General features: G+C 41.9%; 1 protein-coding gene across 10 annotated transcripts in view; it reads right to left on the bottom strand.

Annotated features, from left to right (window-relative positions):
- Positions 1–4,762: 4,762 nt before the first annotated feature.
- svil (supervillin) overlaps positions 4,763–18,904 on the bottom strand; it is a 49,280-nt gene continuing 35,138 nt past the window's right edge. For 9 of the 10 annotated variants that reach the window (XM_023326029.1, XM_023326028.1, XM_023326031.1 and 6 more), the window contains 22 exons: positions 18,698–18,863; positions 18,493–18,573; positions 17,728–17,814; positions 16,841–17,018; positions 16,574–16,746; positions 16,092–16,247; positions 14,651–14,787; positions 14,399–14,546; positions 13,408–13,553; positions 13,108–13,283; positions 12,277–12,427; positions 11,903–12,182; positions 11,393–11,547; positions 11,186–11,291; positions 10,847–11,054; positions 10,599–10,732; positions 8,604–8,759; positions 8,301–8,444; positions 7,751–7,872; positions 7,522–7,677; positions 6,396–6,416; positions 4,763–5,604 (listed from right to left, as the gene is read on the bottom strand). In XM_023326029.1, coding sequence (XP_023181797.1) covers positions 5,518–5,604; positions 6,396–6,416; positions 7,522–7,677; positions 7,751–7,872; positions 8,301–8,444; positions 8,604–8,759; positions 10,599–10,732; positions 10,847–11,054; positions 11,186–11,291; positions 11,393–11,547; positions 11,903–12,182; positions 12,277–12,427; positions 13,108–13,283; positions 13,408–13,553; positions 14,399–14,546; positions 14,651–14,787; positions 16,092–16,247; positions 16,574–16,746; positions 16,841–17,018; positions 17,728–17,814; positions 18,493–18,573; positions 18,698–18,863 — 3,168 coding nt within the window. In that variant the 3' untranslated portion in view covers positions 4,763–5,517. The remainder of the gene's footprint in view (positions 5,605–6,395; positions 6,417–7,521; positions 7,678–7,750; positions 7,873–8,300; positions 8,445–8,603; positions 8,760–10,598; positions 10,733–10,846; positions 11,055–11,185; positions 11,292–11,392; positions 11,548–11,902; positions 12,183–12,276; positions 12,428–13,107; positions 13,284–13,407; positions 13,554–14,398; positions 14,547–14,650; positions 14,788–16,091; positions 16,248–16,573; positions 16,747–16,840; positions 17,019–17,727; positions 17,815–18,492; positions 18,574–18,697; positions 18,864–18,904) is intronic. The other variant, XM_023326030.1, reaches the window with a different exon arrangement.

Here is an 18,904-nt window from a genome sequence, read left to right as displayed (position 1 = left end):
TTTTGTATTTTTAACTATTTTAAGACCTATTTATTCTCATTTATTTTCTTATGTATTGCCTATTTATCCATTTTATAGCTATTTCATGAAAAGGCTAATATTTAGTGAAGGCTATGTTAACCAGGGTTACACCAAACTAGCTCAATGGTTAGCTAGTTTCCAAACACTTAGCTAAAAACGTCAGATTGTTACTGTATAGTCACAAGCTCATTGTACAAGGCTGTAGTTTGTACATTGATGTGTGGAGCTGGTGAGGTTCACTTCAGATTACTGTTGCATCAGGTGCTTCTAACAACTCATGTTTGGTTGGTTTTCAGTCCACTGCTTCCCTAGTTTTAGGGTTTGTGAAACTTTTGCACAGTGTACAAGTTGTCTTAGGTCGTATTTCTTTAATGAGCCTTTGACTATTTAAATATATATATAATGTATATTCATACATGAAAGCAGTTAAGTGGATGAATGTAGACTTATTTCTTACATTGACTTTGTATAGTGTGTGTCTGACAGTTTCTACTTTGTTTCTCCTGTGTACTATAAAGAGATCGTATGCATAAAAAGAAAAGCTTGTTGGAGGTCAGCAAAGAGACTGAGCTTAGAGTCAAACACACAAACATGTTTATCTACCTTTACAAGGACTTTGCATTGAGTTGAGTTCATTTCTACAGGCTAACCGTGACCCTAACCAGAAAACTAACCATTGCCAGGACATACCTAACATTAAATCTGACGTAAAAATGACACTTCTCATGGAAACCAGGGTTTGGGCCCCAAAACATGGTATGTATTAAGAAAATTATTTTTACAGTGCAACAAATACAAGACCACACACAGACCTGGCAGAGTGTACAAAACGTATCGTGTGCTTCCCACTTTTGCTAAATACTTCAGATTGTTCCGAAGAGATTGGAGGAGGTGGTGGGTGGATTCACGCCTTGTTGCCACATCAGTCTCCTCCAGCGGGCCAGTCGAGTTCAGAGGAGGCATGTGAAACAGAACAATTAAGACTTCTGCATCCAGCAACTTCTATATGCATGGAGTGAGCAGGGCAGGTGTTTGGAAAACTAACAATGCAGCTTTGAGCTGACATGTTTGGTTGAGGCACAACTTCTTCCTCCTCTAGGTGGACAGGCCGGGTGTGTATATTGTTCTTCTATGATTGCATGAAATTCCCCTGTAATTGTGCTTGGTCTTCCAGATGGGCCAGGGGCCGATGCTGAGAACATCTGAGAGCATTCAGTGCAAACTGTTGGAGAGCAGCCTGGAAACCTGGGCAGGGAAGTCTGAGGGCTTGGAGAGCAGATTGGAGTTTTCACCTGTGAGTTCATGTAGGTATCGGAGCGTTTCACTGAATCCATGCAGCTCACGTCCCGAGAAATAAACGTCAACCACCAGCAGTAATGCACACGCATTTTAACCCGCAGCATGTTTCCATATTCCAGGCTCTGGGAACCTGCATGTGGCTTGGATCCGCCTTCGCAGCGTGGCAGTGGTCTGGAATGCTGCGACTGAAGCAACCTGGGGGGTTACTCACTTCCAGGTTTGGTTGACCACTTGGTGGCGCTGCTTGCCAGCCTTTAAAATAAAAGTCTGACAGTCTGTAACAAAGGTGCTAATAACTGGGTGAAATCAGACCCTACCTCTGGGAGTTACACCTACTTCCTTTTTAGTGGCGAAGGTTTGACGAGAGGACGATGACACAAAACAAACAACTTCCTGTTAGGTTCCGATAATCGTATAGGGGTTAAATTAAGCTTTGAAAATTAAAAAAAAATTGGCTTAGATAATTAATATTTCAGTTTAGGTACATCTAACAAGGCTCTTGACATAATTTTCACACCAGACGCTGGACTCTTCACACCGGTCTCATTTAACAGATTTTCTTCCAGGATTATCCTGTATTTAGTTCCATCCATCTTCCCATCAACTCTGACCCAAATCCAAGGCCATGTTGAAGAAACATCTCCATAACATGATACAGCCACCACCATGTTTTACCTTAGGGACGATATGCCTAAGGCAGTGGTCTCACACTCCAGTCCTCAACAGCTGGTGTCCAGCAACGTAGATGTCCGTTTCAGCACACCTGACTCCAATATTAGCTCAGAGCTCTGTAGAGCTTTACTGCATGCTGGTGAGGGAGCTTCACCATTTCTTTAGAACAAGCAGTGTTGTATAGTAACAAAGTAAAAATACTTCACTACTTTACTTAAGTATATTTTGGAGTACTTCATACTTTCCTCGAGTATGAAAATTTTTGATGACTTTCACTTTTACTTCACTATATTTCCGAACTTAATTGCGTACTTTTACTCCGATACATTTTCAATGTGTGGTTTAGTTACTCGTTACAAAAAAGCGAGAGAGAGAAACGAAGTGTTTTGATCCCACCTACTGATTGACTGCAACAAAGTCCGTAGCCTGCTTGCCTGGGCTTGTTCATCACCACCAATAGGATACACCTGTTTCGCTTCTCCCATTAAACACAAAGCAAGTCTCGCAATCAGCAGCAGCCACATGGAGGAGGAGACGGAGACCACAACGACTGCAACTACGTCGGACACGGCTCCAGGGGAACCACCAGCTGGTGATGAGAGCCCATGGCCTTATTTAAACACAATATACTCTTTCATGGGTGTTAAAGATTCGTCGTACCGCATGCAGTTTATGTTATTCCTGCCCGAAGATGTGGAAATTCTATCTTACAAAAACTCCCCGTCCAACTTGAAGAAACACATCGAGGTAACGTCTTATGAAATGGTTATAATCCTCCTGTTTCAGTAACTATAGCTTGGTCACTAGGCACTATTGTGAAATCTTGAGCATAACGTTACCCGTATAAATGAACTTTGTTTGGCATTGTTTCAGTTCCACACGTGGTGTATTTAGCTGAGGCCTAATGTTGACTGTAGCAGGCTACCTAGACTCCTCTGTTCAAGGGGGGACAGAAGCCATAGCGATAGCAATTTAGACTAAATTTAACGAATATAGGAAAGGCATGCAAGTTCAAAACCACAAACCATTAACATGTGCTACTCTTTAAAACTGGAACAATTTATTAGCAGGTTTAATTTTGCCTGCACTTGGTTGGGTACATTATTTTAAGTGTATTTGACAAGTTTACCAAAATATAAAAAATGTCATTCAAACTGCATTTGCTTTGTTTTACTTTTTACTTGTACTTTTCATTACATTACTTGAGTACATCCATTTTTACAGTACTTTCCATACTTAAGTACAAGAAGTTTCAGATACTTTAAGACTTTAACTCAAGTAACATTTCAGTCAGTGACTTGGACTTTTACCAAAGTCGTATTTTGGAGAGGTACTTATACTTTTACTTGACTCTGAGATTTCAGTACTTTATACAACACTTTATATGAGAACAAGGCACATATCTAAAAGTTGCAGGACTCTGGCCCTTCAAGAACGTCCACTGCTTTACAGTGACGTACAGCTTTGGTTATCTACCAAACCATCTCCTTCCAGATGCTTGGAGTGTCCTCTGTATGAATTGTCATAGACTGCAAATGAGAGTCTTAGGCCCCAAATGCAATTGTTTTCATCTCGCTCCTGTTCCATGAAGACCAGATTAGTGTGAAGTACACAATTGATTCTCCCACTTGAGTTGTGGATTATTGCAGTTCCTAAAGTTGCCACAGACCTTTCGGCTTCCTAATCATTCAGCTAAATCCTTTCGTATTCTTTCAAACATAGTGGCCTTTGTGAGGGGAGTAGCAGTCCTCAGAGGAGCTTACTATTGAAAGTGAATTACCCAAGTAAGCTGGTGTAGTTATAATCATAGCCACAAGGAGGAGACAAAGGCCCAGCAGTCCTCGTCAGGCGTCAGCTGGCTCTGCATGAGCAGCCATCTCCATGTTTCTGCTTTGTGCTGCTCACTGTGAGAGGGCTGTGTGCAGTCAGAGGCACCGGAAACAGACCAACTACCAAGTATTGGCAACTCAGATTTGATATCGCTGTGATAAAGTGAAACAATCTACAGCTGGTTTAAAATTAGCTAGAGGAGGGGAAGACTGAGCCTGTAGAACCCAGACCCTGAGGAAACCATTGCTGGACTTTGCAAGATGAGCAACATGACTTCTTACTTCAAGTTTTGAAAGATTGTTTCAATATTAATTCCACCGACTTGAAAGTTGTAGGCTGTTTATCAACCAGATTTGATTTACCAAATTTAAATCTGGCATCTTAAACTGATTCTGGACAGAATCAAAGGATGGAAGGAGATTTTGACACCTAAATTGAGGGTAAAATTCTAATCATCCATTCCAGTTTTGAGTTTTCTTGAATCATAGCAACAATTGTGGGGCCACAGTTGTCTTTAAAAACATTGTTTTATAAGACAACTGTCACATCAGATATCTTCCCCATAACTGAGAACATTATTTTCCTCTATTAAACACTCCATCCTTTTTTTAAATTATTTTTTAGCATTCACTATAAGCATCATGTTACAGAATGGCATTACCGTTTTATTCAGTTTGTCTATGTTAACATCTGTCCATATCAAATAACCCTAAATCAGTTGAATTCAACTAAATCAGACCAGAATTTTCTGAAAGACAAAATTTGGAGAATTATCCATATGAAAAACAGAAACATACTCAAAAACTGTAATAAATCTATGAGTTTGTGGCTCATAGACAAATAATTAAAAAGTGTAATCGAACCCAAACGGGAAAAAGTTTTGGCCACAACACCACCTAACAGGGTGGAAGTACTTTATACTTAAGAAACACAGACTGCATTGATATCAAACTTCATCTCTTTATTTCTCTATTGGTTGGTTCTCATCACAAACAATGTTGAAAATCCAGAACAGGATGTGTATAAACTGTACATGGAGCAAGGCACTGTCCACTGAAGTCACAGTCAGGCTGCCGTCTGGAACCAAAGTTCTTGTCCTCCGGGATAAAAATGCTCCATTCAAAGCCGATTCGTCGGGTTAGTAGAAGGTGACCTTAACTTACACACATATGACACAAAGATTTGCAGCAATAATGTACATTTTATTTTTTATTTTGATAGCTAATGTTTATTTTTTTTTTATAATTCCTCTGTGGTTTTAATATAAATATATATATATGTATATATATATATTTGTAATGCACAAACATCCATATCTAGCAGAGTCTGAAGTGGAATGTGTCCAACAGGCTGACAGACCTGCCTCCACTCCAACAGATGGCTGTAAGGCTGCCAGTGGAAGGACCCAGGCTGCTTTCCATATGCTACATATGTACAGTCATTAACAGTGTCATTATAAAGGAGCACTATTAACACAGAGATCCCAGCACCCCGCGCCGCTCCGCTCCCTCAGCACAGCCACCGGGGCGCAGAGAGGATGGAGATCAGCGGCGTGAGAGGCTGACGTGCCTCTCCTCCGCATCGCCGCGGTTACGCTTCGGCTCGGGAGGAGCTGCTCCCGAGCGTCTGCTGCGTGAGCGTAGAAACCACGTTGAAAAAATAAACTAAAATAAAAAGAAGGCTGAACGTCACCCATCAGAAGAGTCCTTTGGATTTCTTCAGGTTGACCTGCTTCCACCCGGGCAGAGCGCCGTACTCCTCCCTGCTCATGTCCAGGGCTCTCTGGGGGAGAGACACCGGCAGTCAGGCACAACTCACAGGCCGAGTCCACAAACTCATGCATCTGTGGCTTCAAACTCAAACGTCCCTTTTTATTGTCCGGTAAATTTTTAAAAAAAGATCAAATGGCTCCAAGATTCAGTCCAAATGCTGGTGAGCTGCATGCAAATGAAACGCGCTGTTAGAGATGTTAAGAAGTAGAGTGGAAACAGGAGAACCTAAGATAATTTATATATATATATATATATATATATATATATATATATATATATATATGTTTTAAAGTTATATTTTATTGATTTACTTATTTATTCTTTGGTCTGTTTAATCTTGTTGGTTTTTTTCCTCCCTCTTTCCCACTTTTACCCAAAATATTGCTGACACTAAACTAGTCAAAATAATAAATATTAGAAAAAATAATAATAAATAAATAAAAAATTCATTAATTTAACATAAAAAAAAATTAAACGATCCTGACCACATATGTTAAACAATCCCATGTCTGTTGCGACACTACTTGGTGATGTTCTGTATTTTGTCTTTGTCCTAAATAGATCCATTTTAATGCTCATGTTTTAAACTTATTTTTTATTGTTCATTATCGTCTCTAATTAGTTATTTGTAATTTTGTAGCTCAATGTCTGTTATAGTCTGTAATGTTTGTTCTGTATTCACTCACTGATGATTTAATAATAAAAAAACAACAACCACCAAACGAGATGTTAGGAAGTAGAAATGCTAACAATATGGAGCCAGTCTGTTTTCCCATGCTAACACCAGTTGGATGGACTCACCTTCCCATGAGCCCCTGCACCCTGGAGAAGTGGAATGAGTGAAATAGATGAGCTCAAAGAGGAACAAGATGGACAGTTTCATTTATCTCCAGAAATCACTGAAAGACTTTTTTTTTTTATAACAGAATAAATTCATCTACAATGGTTCAGGAAAGGAATAGAACTGAAACGACTCATCAAATGAATCACAATTAATTTGATGAATTAATTGAAATAATTAACTAATTTAGTAATCGATTAATTATTAACCAGAGTGTGCAGACTCGAAAAATTCCAAATTGCTTAAAGAACAACGTATAAAAGAGTATAACTGTCTGTTTGGAAGAAGAAAATGGAAGCAGGAAAGGTTGGAATGAGGACGTGAATAAAGCTGAAGGTGTTTTCAGTTCAGAATTATTTGACATTTGTCCGTCACATAAAACCTAATTAAAACACTCAAGTTGTTCTCGTAATGAGAGATAATCTAAAAAAGTTTAATCTGTTCCTGGAAGTCTGTAATTTTGTTTGATGACTAGAAATGTTGCAATAAGCAATAAATCAATTAATCGAATGATCAATTAACATGAGTGAAATCATTTCTATTTCCATAAGTTAGCATTTTTCTCTTTTCTCTCTTTCTACCAAAAACTGGATGATAAAAGTCTTCAGCCTGGTGATTTGGTCTCAACTAGACTCTTTTTAAGGACGATTATGTTTGTAGAGATTTCATAATTCATTTCACTTGCCGTTTCTGTTTTATTTATTTTGGATATTTAAATTGTCTTCCAGGTCCAGAATGAATATTCACTAGAACTTAAAGTTTATTCATCTTTAAGAATGAGATCTTCCATTATTAACCCATTACCGTTACATTACTTGAAAATAGTCTCAAAACAACAATATTATTGTTCATCACAATAACTTCTGGGACAATTTATCATCCAGTAAAATTTGCTATTGTGACAGACCGAGTGACGACTTTGTTATTTACAGTATGAAGTCAAATGTTTCAGTCTGGTGCCTAAAACCTGTCAGTCTTCAGTTTCACCAACCCTTCTGTTGGTTTTGAAGACATTAAAGATGAGTCAGGCTTCACGTCTCACATCTGACAAACAAAACGATTTGGGGGCAGAATTCCGGTTCTCACCTCAAAGTCTTCGTCAGTCAGGTAGACTTCCAGGTGCAGCGGGTCGACGCCGTCGGGCAGCGGCCGGGCCAGGACCTCAGCCAGCGGGTAGGTGGTCTTACACAGGCGGGCCAACACGTCTTCCACCAGGATGATCTGGTTACACACCTCGGCCTCCTGAGGACAGGAGACACGCGGATCAGGAACAGGTGAAGCATGTCGCTGTGGAGGCCGTGGAGAAGCGTCCCACCCTCTCTGTGATCTCGGACACGTCCTCCCGGTGCTCCCAGCAGGGGAACATGTTGGTGAAGGTGAGCGGCTCCAGACCGGCGTAGATCAGGTAGCCTTTTGGAGGCTTCTTCTCGTTCTTCCCTGGGGAAACAAAGGCCGTCTGTTTCAGAACGCTTCCTCACACTGGCTGTGCTTCCATTGGCCAGAAAATTGTGCAAAATGAAATTACAAAGATAAATTTGCTTAACGGAAACCGTGCAATTTCGGAAAAAAAAAAACTCGTTTAAGAAAACGTTTTTTGCGCTCGGATGAAGTGATTTTTCAGCTGCACTGAAATGCGATCCAATAACGGGGTGATACTACTGGCGGAAAAGAAGAAGAAGTCGACAGGAAGTGGTAGGAGGACGGCATTTCAATGACTTATTGTGTAAAACTTATTCACCTGTGACATTAATCGCGTTTCTTATGCAACGGAAACACCGCAACTGCAAAATTGTGTTTTTACAACATTAGTGGAATATTAAAGTTTTGTGCACATGTGGAATGCAAACGCAGCTTCCTATCAATACCTCTGCAGTACTGCAGCACCGTCTCCATGGCGCTCTTTCTGTCAGAGTCCCAGCGGATTCGGGCCGAGCCGGTGCTTTCGCTGTCCTGAGGCCACCAGCCCTGCCACAGGTACACCTCGTGGTGGTTGTCCACCAGGAACAGGGCTGAACGAGAGATGCATTTAGGATCAGATGAGTCAGGATTGTTGGAGAGCTTTACTTTGAAAAGTTAGCTACTAGCTAGCAGTCAGACGTAGACACAAATCCTCGCCACAGAAGCTGAGTGAGGATCTTTGAGCAGCCAGAGCTCCAGGCTGCGTTTACCTGGCTGTGAGGCTCCGTAGAGATCCTCCTGAAGGAACGGCATGGAGTTGACCTGCTCCGGGTCTCTGGCTGGGTACAGAAACTCCACGACTGCAAATTCTCCAGAGCTGCTGCTCAGCTGGTACAGACCAGGCGTGAAGTTAAACTTGCCGAGATCTGAGCAGCAAAGGTTCCTATTAAAAGGGGCAGTTTTCTGTGTTTCCACATAACATCTTTTCGCAGCACAATCAAGTAACTGTTACCTTCAGTGGTTACAAAAATGGCATATATATCAAGTATGACTTAAAAAAATTGGACTTTGTAATAACACCTTGAAATTGGGCCTCTGTCTCTTTAAGAAACTCCTGCTGTTTCTGAAACTCCGCCTTCAGGAAGTCATCACAATATGGCTCCTCTATTAACTTCCACTATTAGGTTCCCACAACAGAATGAAACGAAAAGCACCAGTAGAGCAATCTTTCAAGTCATCAAGTTGGAAACTCTGTGATTTGTGTTTTTCTTTATTTTCCATGTACATCAACACAAAAGAAAACATACTGTACATATCCTCTTTTGGCAAATGATGGTTGTTTTTCTTTTGATGGTTTCATACAGCTATTCAACCAGAGAGCACGTTATCACTTTATGTCTAATAAACAAAAACTAAATTGAAATTGTCTCATTGTGTGACACATGCAGGATCCCCCAACTTCTTCAATGTTTCTAGTTTTTTTTCTGTCCTAAATTTCATTCAAGGTGACATTAAAAAGGTATTAAAAGTTTGACTTGTGAAGTGTTGATGCTGCCACCATGTCGCTGCTTCAGGTTGTAGATTTCAGCAAAAAAAAAAAATGTCTGTCCTCCTTTGGCACACGATTAATGATTTTCTTTGTTTTTCCTTGTTGTAGAGACTAAAAATACATAGAAAAGTGATGGCTCTTTCAAAATGACAACTTTACTATAGTAGATTAGAAATTGTTCTTTTTCCAAACGTTATGTAACATTTGTGGAATTAATGGAGCCTTATTTAGCTGGAATGAGGGCCAAAATGGCTCTTTGGGTTGTAAAGTTTGCAGACTTGATCCTCATGAATACAGAGACTTTTTACAATAGAACCAGGCTGAGAGCTGACTGACTAATAGTTTAATTTATAGGTTCTTTCTTTGTAACCAGAGCAGCAAAGAGGACCTAAACAGCTCAATAGCTCCACCTGCTGACCAAGAATGGAGACAGTGTAACTCCATGAGATGCTGCAGCTGGATTCAGGTCAGCCTTTGGTTGTTGGCTTCACTGTTGGTATGTAAATCATGTAAATGTGAAGAACCTTACACTGATACAAATGTTAAGAAGTTAAGTTCTTCAGTGTTCCTGGATTATGCCATAATTGTGCAGCCGCTTTGGCTGATGAAACTAAGTATGAACTTGTGGTTATAAGCAGTAAACTGATCAGCTAAAGAACCACACACACGGTGACGTAGGGTTTTGGCAGCATCATGATCTGGGATTACTTTTCTTCAGATGAAACTTAATGTTTGAGAAAATTGGATGAAATCACCAACAATTCCAAACAGTTACATCTGCCCCAAAACCTTCAGGTGTCTGTCTTGTTTTTGAAGACTTCCATCTTTCGCTTCCTAGCAAAGGAAAACAAAGGTATATTTTTGGAAGGATTTAGTCTTGACCTAATGCTAATCGGATAAAACACTCAGGGCCTCCTAAATAGGGCTGTGGACGAGACAGTCTCACAGTCAGAGATGTGGAGAAGTTTTGCCAGGGAGAGAGGAAATATTAAGCAAAGATGTGAATGACTTCTACCGAGGAAGATTAAATGCAGAAACTGACTGAAAATGTGTTAAAGTTGGTTTGGTCGTAGTTTGAAAAAGATAAAATCTGCAACAAAACTCTAGGTAAAAAGCACATTATTAGGTGTATTCAACTTTAATAGCCTTTCATGATCATATTTCAAATGCAGTGCCATTATGTGATTCTTTTTACCAGTTAGACCTGCTGACTCACCATGAAGCATGCAGTCGTAGGCCTTCCTGTCCCTCCTGCCCAGGGCTTCCCAGAACCCCGCCGGCTCTGCTTCTTCGTCACATTCCCATATCGTCACTCCGCTGCTGCTGTGCAGCCCCGTCTCCAGAGGACAACTGCACAAAAAAAGCAAACAAACAAAAAAAGCAGGCTACACTACCAGACCTGTTCATATTTCAACAACAACTTCTCGGGAAAAATGTCCTCAGGAAAGCAGAATTTCCACTCACTGTTCTTTGAGTCTGTTGGCGGCGACGCGTGCCACCTTCCGAGTGTGTGTCTGGGATTTGCAGCCGTGCCACAAGTAAATGAGGGCCTGGCTGACACCCAGCAGAACCATGGAGACTCTGGAACGCAGACTGCTGCAGTGGCAAGCCACCTCCAGCAGGTGGCCCTCCACCTCCACCTCACCCCGTACGCAGTAAAGACGCCAGTCATCTGCCAGGAGACAATCACTGCTGTGAGACCAAATGGGTTAAATATTGACTACATGATTGAATATAAAAGGAAAAATAGAGCTTTTAATACTAGAAAAATGAAAATGTCTGATATCATTAAACAAGCCTAACTTTGTGAACTTTCCTCCTCCTCTTCTCTTTTCCCTGAGTGGACAATCATTCCCCCTTTGAAACACTGAAGGAAACATGGCGGCTCCTTCCCCTGGAGGACCTGAACCTGGAGGAAAGTCAAGGCGAACATTAGTGTGAAGCTAAAATGAGCATGTTCACACGGAGTTTCACTGTGAACACAGAGGTTAAACCAGAAAACACACTGACCTGCGCTCCCCGCTCCTCGTCCAGCTCCACCGTCATCAGCGCCGACGTTCCCTTCTCGTTGACGGTGGAGTTGCGGCCCTGCCAGAAGAAGTAGCAGCACTTCTCCTTCCCAGCTCCAGCGGTCTTCTGCTGCTCTGGATTCTGTCTCTTCCCAACTGATGAGAAAGTGTAGGAACCACTCTAATCTGAGATCTTTTATTTAGAGCACGAGTTCAGATGTAAAGAGGCAGTGTTATGTGTTCTGTAAGGCAGAAGCTTGGAAACTGCAGCTCAGAGGAGGAGCTTTGTCCTCAAAGCTGGGTTTAGGTTCGAGTAAACAAGTTGCACAGGTGAATGGTTGCTATGGGAGATTGGAGGATTTTTGAAACATGAATGAAAGAACCCAGGCAGCACTCCAGGTATTTTTAATGAGGGGAAAAACATCATAACATAATGTAAATCTCAAAAAAAGCTAATTTTACATAACACTGCCCCTTTAAATCGTTTCCAATCCATGACGGCAGCACTGACCGGCAGCGCTGACCATGTATTTCCACTTGACCACGTAGGTGTCGCCATCGTGGAACTGGCCGATGCTCTGGCGGGGCAAACGGCTGTAGTCAAACTCCAGGATGTGCCACACCTCCACTGCCAGAGTGCTGATCTCGTAGCTCCGCCACTCCTCGGCCTCCACCAGGCCGTAGCCCCGCCCCACATTGAACCCGTCTAAAATGGTGCAGACCGCCTCTTGATGGAGGGAAAGCATCAAGGAGGCGTTGAATGCACGAGGGTGATCTGAAGTAGGCTGTTCCTGGGAAAGATGCAGGAAAAGGTGAGAAGACAGAGTTCATATGCAGACTTGCTGATGCTGAACAGGAGAACATCAAATGCTCTGAACATGACACCTTGTGGTCCGCGATGTCATCGTTTGTTGTGCTGGGACTGGGCGTCTTCCTGGAATCACTCCAGTCCTGAAACTTCTCCTTGAACAGGGTGGTCTCATTGTGTTGAGTCAGGCGGCCAAACACTGCCCAGTCGGGCCGGCCCTGGCCTTTTCTACACACACAGATAATGACAAGGCCCAGATTTTTGTCATTAATATTAAGCTTTTTAAAACTTCTTAGACTTTTTTTTTTTACGTTACATCCAGAAACTTTAATGCGTCTTATTGGAAATTTGGATCCAAAAACAAGAAGTGCAGCACATTTGTAAAGCATAAGAAGGAAAATTATATATAGTTCACAATATTTTAACAATAAAAATCTAATAAATGTGGCATCCATTTGTATTCTGTCCCTAAGAGGCAATACTTCAGCCAGCATCTGTGCGTCGTTACATCCGTCCATCCAATTACAGAATCAAATCTTTTGGTGTATGTTTTCACCCTCTTTGGACATCTAGAGTCACTTTTGCCCAGTCTTCTCAAATTAGCTTCAGCTCATTCATCTGATACTCAGTTGGATTTAGTTTGACCTACCCTCATCTAAAACATTCTACTTCCTGCTCTGTAGGTGGGAGCTCGGCTGGGCTCCCCAAATGGTTGCCGTAGGATACCATAGGATAGCCAAGGATCCGTCAAACATGCATTAATGGATCAAAGCAATGGGATCATGTATGTGTTTAACCATGGAATCACATTATATCATGAAAGAAAGCTCTTAAAAGTCAATTTTGCATAACACCTTGAAACAGTGAATGGTGTATAGGTTTGAAAATGTTAAAGTGTGTTTCCCTACTTTGGAATGAGTGGGTTACACTCTCCTGGGTCCAGTGGGTTGATGTCACAGTTTGTGTAGTCGAAGGTGCCGTTCCAGAGATGCTTGGCCAGCTGGAAAGCAACCTTCCTCTGCGTCAGAGTCACTTCCTTCCCATGCCAGATATACATCTCACTGCCAAAGTCAAACACCAAAACCTGCACAATAATCCGTAGAACAGACAGGATGAGGTCTGCATCGTGATCCTAAAACTGTAGGACCTCACTTGAGACCCTGTCTGAATTAATCCTATATTTGTTCTGATTCTAATGGTAATCTAACCTCTTTGGGGTTGAGGAGTGTACAGCGGGGCATTCTGGCCCAGAAGTCGTCGTCTGGGACCAGCTTGTCACCCATCAGGCGGTAGATGCAGTTTGTCTCCACGATGGCGGCTTCATACAGCTCGTCTTCGTCTGGAGTTCCTGCTGCTACAAGAACAAACAGAGGGATTCAGCTGGCATTCCATCACTGAGCGTTCTTCTAGACAAACTTATGCTATGTTTGGTTAATGATTGACACGTGTACATTCCACACAGAAAAACAGTCGTGGAATCAGGCGTGTCCACGCTGTAGTCCATGTTCTCTGAACTCTAGGGCCAATAAACTGCATGCAACAGAGTTTCCACAGGAAAATGTGCCAAGGCCTGCTGGTAGGGGTGCTAGAACAGTCATGCAGCAGCCAACTGCAGTTTTGAGTTAAAAAATGTTTAAAGTTGACAGAAAATTTGCAAATATCACTATGTGTTCTTGGAAGACATGATTTACAATCCCAAAACACCAACTACAAAGTCTTAAAAAGGGGCAAACATAAAAGAAATACAATTAAAATAATTTTTTGCATTTGGTTGTTTTATCCAAATTAAAGTGTCCAGAACTTTATGATCTTTAATCCATGAGTTGTCACTTAATTTGTTGCAGTTGCTTGTAGAGAGGTAAAGACAGGCAGTGATTACAGAGTTGACCTCAGTGCCTCTCTCTATATATATATAGTGATCATATTGTGTTGTCTTTGTGCTTCCAGTCATTTCACCAAAGAGTTCTCTTTAGCTCGTCTTTGCTATCACTGCAAGAACACCTATAATAAATAAACATACAATCCTCAGACTGGTAGGGACGCAAATAAAGCCTGGTGGTCCACCAGGTTTATAATTCAGTTGTTTTGCTTGTCCGCCATGTTCCTCTGCCCAGAACTGTGCGGAAAGTTTAATAGACACCGACAGAGTGGAGAACCGTGGCTTTGAACTGGAATTTGACAGTTTAATCCAAAGCTCACACTGATAACTCGACTGTCCTCCGAGACACTTCCAGAACTCCTGGACTGCATGGCTGTGTGCGCCGGCGCCTTCGTCTATCATCTGGACGTAGTCTGCTCGGCAGCCCAGGTCTCTCTTAGTCTGGATGAAGTTGGCCAATTCTGACGCCTTTCAGGAAAAACAAAATGCAAAGATGATTGATATTGCCTAAAGGGAGAAAAAAAACAGCAAGCGAAGCTCAACAGACTGATCTCCACGTTCCGGTTCCGTACTTTGCTTTTCTCGATGACATTGGCGAACTCTCCGATCCAGACGAAGCAGTGGTGCGGGGTGACGAGCAAGAAGCAGTCTCCGCTGTTCAGAGAGGAAGCTCTGGGCTCCACCAGGCGGACCTGGACATGCCGTCGGCCTGGTTTCACACAAACACACACACACCCAGACAGGTGGATTATCAGTGGCTACTCTGCTCATTGCCGCCTGGATTATCACACAAGAGCCATCAGACCTAAATTGTGCCCGCCGCGATGAAGTTGACACGGTAAATATGTCTAATGATCATCTAGCGCTAAAACTTTGGGAACTTCCAACTAATGGAAGTCAGCACAGGCTGTGGTCTAAATTTGAGCCTGTGAATCCTACCGCTGTTTGGCTGGGACAGATAACCTAACAAAGCCCCTGCTGCTTTGGATTTGCTTTGGATTATGGGCAGTGGGGGTTCGGAGGAGCAGATCAGCCCAGGATGGCGTGAGGTGACCTGGGGAGAATGATTTACAGCCACAGCTGTTGCCAACATACGTGTGAGGGAGATAAAAGAGAGACGCCAAAATAGAGCGAGTCCCGTCTCTCCTTTTAGATGTCATCAGCAGAGGATGCCCAGGAAGCAGCATCCTTCAGGCTTCGACTGAATCAGAGGGCATTTATTTTTCTGTCCTCTTACACAAATAAATTTAACTGCTGCTGTTGAGTTCAAATCAATAAGCCTTAATAAGCCTTCAAAGTTTTCAATGTGACTAACTTGTGCAATGATATCCAAAAATGATGTTAGCGGTTAGGTTTCAGATGTATTCTTAAAGCTTCTATAAAAAATATGTTTCCATATTTATTAAAACTGTCACTGTTGTGACAGTATAAAAGACCAAGCTAATCCACCTCCTCCCTGTGCTGTTAATGCCTTCTGAAGAGATGCACTGCTCCCAAGGACTAACAACCAGAGTGCTATCAATCCTCCTCATGAACGCGCTGCTAAATATGCTCCTAGCTGTAGCTGAGAAACAACTCAGCTACAGGAAAATGTCATCTGATGTCATCGGTGGCTATGCTAGCTAGCCTTAGTATCTATAACAGGCTGCTGTCGGAAAGGAGCTGCATCGCGGAGGAGGAGGGGTGAGTGGCACACAAATGGCCATGATGGGCAGCGCTAAGACCCTCCTCCTGGACCTGATTGGTTGTTTCTAGGTAGATGGATGTTGACCAATGAGATGAACAAATGAAAGGATGGATTTCTAGGTAGGGATACAACTGTTACAGTTGGATAAGAAATACAATCCTAAAATGTTTTTATCTTGTTATCCACTTGTTTTATTCTCTGTGCTTTTCCAGACTTGCTGAGATCAAATGCCTTGTTTTCACTTCTTCATACTATTATAAACTTGAGAATTACATCAAGCAGATGTCGTCAGCGCAGGTTTGTTTGTAAATTCAGAGCTGACTGACCTTTGACCTGAAGCAGCATGAGCTTCTTGTACGGCATGGCGCTGTTGTTGGACGTCTGCTCGGAGGCGCCGACACTGCGCAGGTTGACGCTGCTGAAGTTCTCCTTGCTCGCCAAACCGGCCAGAGCCACTTCAGAAAAGCCAGAGTTCTTGTTCACTACAGAGAGCACAACGAGTAAAGATGAGTACAGAACTAATGCCGATTACAAACTATTCCTGAGTCACTTTTTTGCTTTATAAGAAAAATGTCTCATAATGAAATTATGAGACATTTTTGTTCGAGCTGCGTCTTTAAAATTATGTTCAAAATAGCAGGCCAATTCCTGTTTGCCAAACAGGAATTGGCAGGCCAACTAGGTGAATGCTAGTTTTTACTAATACACTACAGGAAAATAAACCAAACATACACACTAGATGTTTTTTCTTTCAAATAAAAGAGCTTCAGTTAAAGAAAAAATAGATGCGCAATCCCTCCTTACTCACTCTTCTCCACCTTCATCCTTTTGCTCTCCAGCAGGCCGATGTTGAGTCTCTGCTCTGTGTACTCGTGTCTGATGTCCTCTCTGGCTGCCAGCTTCTTCAGCGGGTTCCTCGACGACTGAACGTTGCGGTTCGGCCGCATCGCCCTCTTGTGCTGCACCATCGCCGAAGTCAATCTGGAAAGACCGAGATGAAAGGTCAAAGTAAGGTCAAAGCATTTCTTTTTTTCTTTTTTTTTGGAAGCTCGGTCTCCTGACAGTTGAAGCTTACTTTGGCACCTCGGGGTCAAAAATGGCATCGAAGTCGTCGTCTATCTCCACCCTGTTGGTGCTGCCAGGATGTTCGTCCATGTGGCGGTAGAACTTGGAAAAAGCTTCGTCTTCCAGGGTCATCACTTCCTTCACTTTCTTCTCAGTCACAGAGACGGTCGCCTCTGGCAGGCCAGGCACTGAGGAGAGACATCACACCCGTACGTTTTCACTTGGGTTGCTCTAAATATCCCCAGAGATCCACCGATCAGAGATCAATATCTGTATTGGTCCCGATATCAAAAATTCTAGATCTGGTATCTGTGACAATGTCCATAAGAGCGAATCTGTTCAGTCTAATCCTATGCTTTGTGTTTACATTATATTTTAGAATTCCTAATTGTACTTTCTGAAGCATTTGAAAGAAGGTTTATTGCTATTTTTTACATATTTGACCAAAATAGTCACCATATTGTTTTTGTCAGTTTCAGTTTCTTCATTATTTACTTTAAATTGGCGGTTCTACTCTTAAATGATCAAATTAAAGTTGTTTTTATATGTTTGACCAAGCTTGTGAAGCTTTTGGTATATTTAAATGTGATGTGCAGAGTTATCAAATAAATGTGTAATTCAGAACATTTATGCCTGTGTTTCCAAAAGAAATGTTTTCAGTCAATTCAGCTTTATGTCCCTGGATTGGAATCGGCTGATACTAAATGTCAGATATCGGTATCGGAAGTGAAAAAAAAAAAGGATCAGTGCTTCCTTAAATATCACATCAACAAAATTTTTATTTTTATTTTAAAAAACTGCACAATTACTACCCATCAACACTTTTGACAAGTGTCATTTTTTTTCTCCATGCTTCTTACTAGCAGTCTGTTAACCTGAGTTTAGAATAGGACGTACCTTTACTGTTGATCTTTCCAAGGAACGACTCGAGCTTCTCTAGCTTTACGTCCGATTCCAGGTTCAGATCTGGAACAGCCTTAATCGCTGCTCAGACACACACAAACACACGTTACACATTTCTTGTTAAATGCAGCAGTCTGTACATGTAGACCTCAGACAATCACCAAGCACGATGGACAGTACGTTGATCCGAGTGTTTGAAATGTTTCCTGCAGGTGAATATGAGCCGTTCTGTACTTTAGGGTCATGCACATTCATTGAGGTGAAAACCATCCAACAGGCTGGTTTCTATTGGGCTTCCAGAGCCAATAGAAACCTCATGGATGTGTTGGTGACATTTCTATTTTGAATAATGATGGAAAATAGAAAAAAGGGGAATAAACCTGGGAATTCCTCCATGTCTTTTGAAAAAGAACAAAACAATCAATTAACATCGGCATAAAAACCTATTTCAATCAGACATGCACCAAGAAACTGGATGGAAATCTGATGTTATTCCAGGAAGTAAAAGGCTCCATACTAAACACTAGCTGAGGTGAAAGTCATGTTGTTACTGTTATTTATCTCCATTTATTTAATGAAGAATTAACAGAAACACTGCAATTGCAAAATTGTGTTTTTTCAACATTACTGGAATGTAGACCAAGTTTTTTGCTCATTTGTAATGGAAACACATCTAGTGTTACATAACAGGTAATCAGAGGCTTGAGGTGAAGAGCAAAAACTGCAATAAGTGTTTGTTATAATAAAAGTCAGACTGACCTTCCTGCGGTTTGGAGACAGCCAGACTGTTCTTTGATTTGGAGTGGAGGGGAGAGTGGAGAGCAGAGGGAGAGGCCAGCCCTACAGGAACACACAAGATCAAACCTGGAATCAGATGCTTCCATCTTCTGCATTGTTGAATATGTATTTGACAAACTGTAAAAAAAAAAAAAGATCCATAGAGATGTTTAGCTTGCCCTCTGACCTTTCTTCACCATCCGTGCAGCCACAGTGAACTGGGTGGAGTCATTGGCAGCTCCGTGACCTTTGGTCTTCCAGGCCTCCTCCCGCGCCTCAATCAGCTGCTTCCTCTCCTGGATGGACATGTGAGCCTCCAGGCTCTGGCTCTCCATCTCAGCTTCCGCTGTTCTCTGAGGAAAACACAGGAGAATCGGATGAACTCGGCAAAACC

Source organism: Xiphophorus maculatus, chromosome 21 (genome assembly GCF_002775205.1).
Source record: "Xiphophorus maculatus strain JP 163 A chromosome 21, X_maculatus-5.0-male, whole genome shotgun sequence".
Classification (NCBI taxonomy): Eukaryota; Metazoa; Chordata; class Actinopteri; order Cyprinodontiformes; family Poeciliidae; genus Xiphophorus; species Xiphophorus maculatus.
The sequence above is the reverse complement of the archived record's forward strand: the minus strand, read 5'-3'. Positions and strand labels throughout refer to the sequence as shown.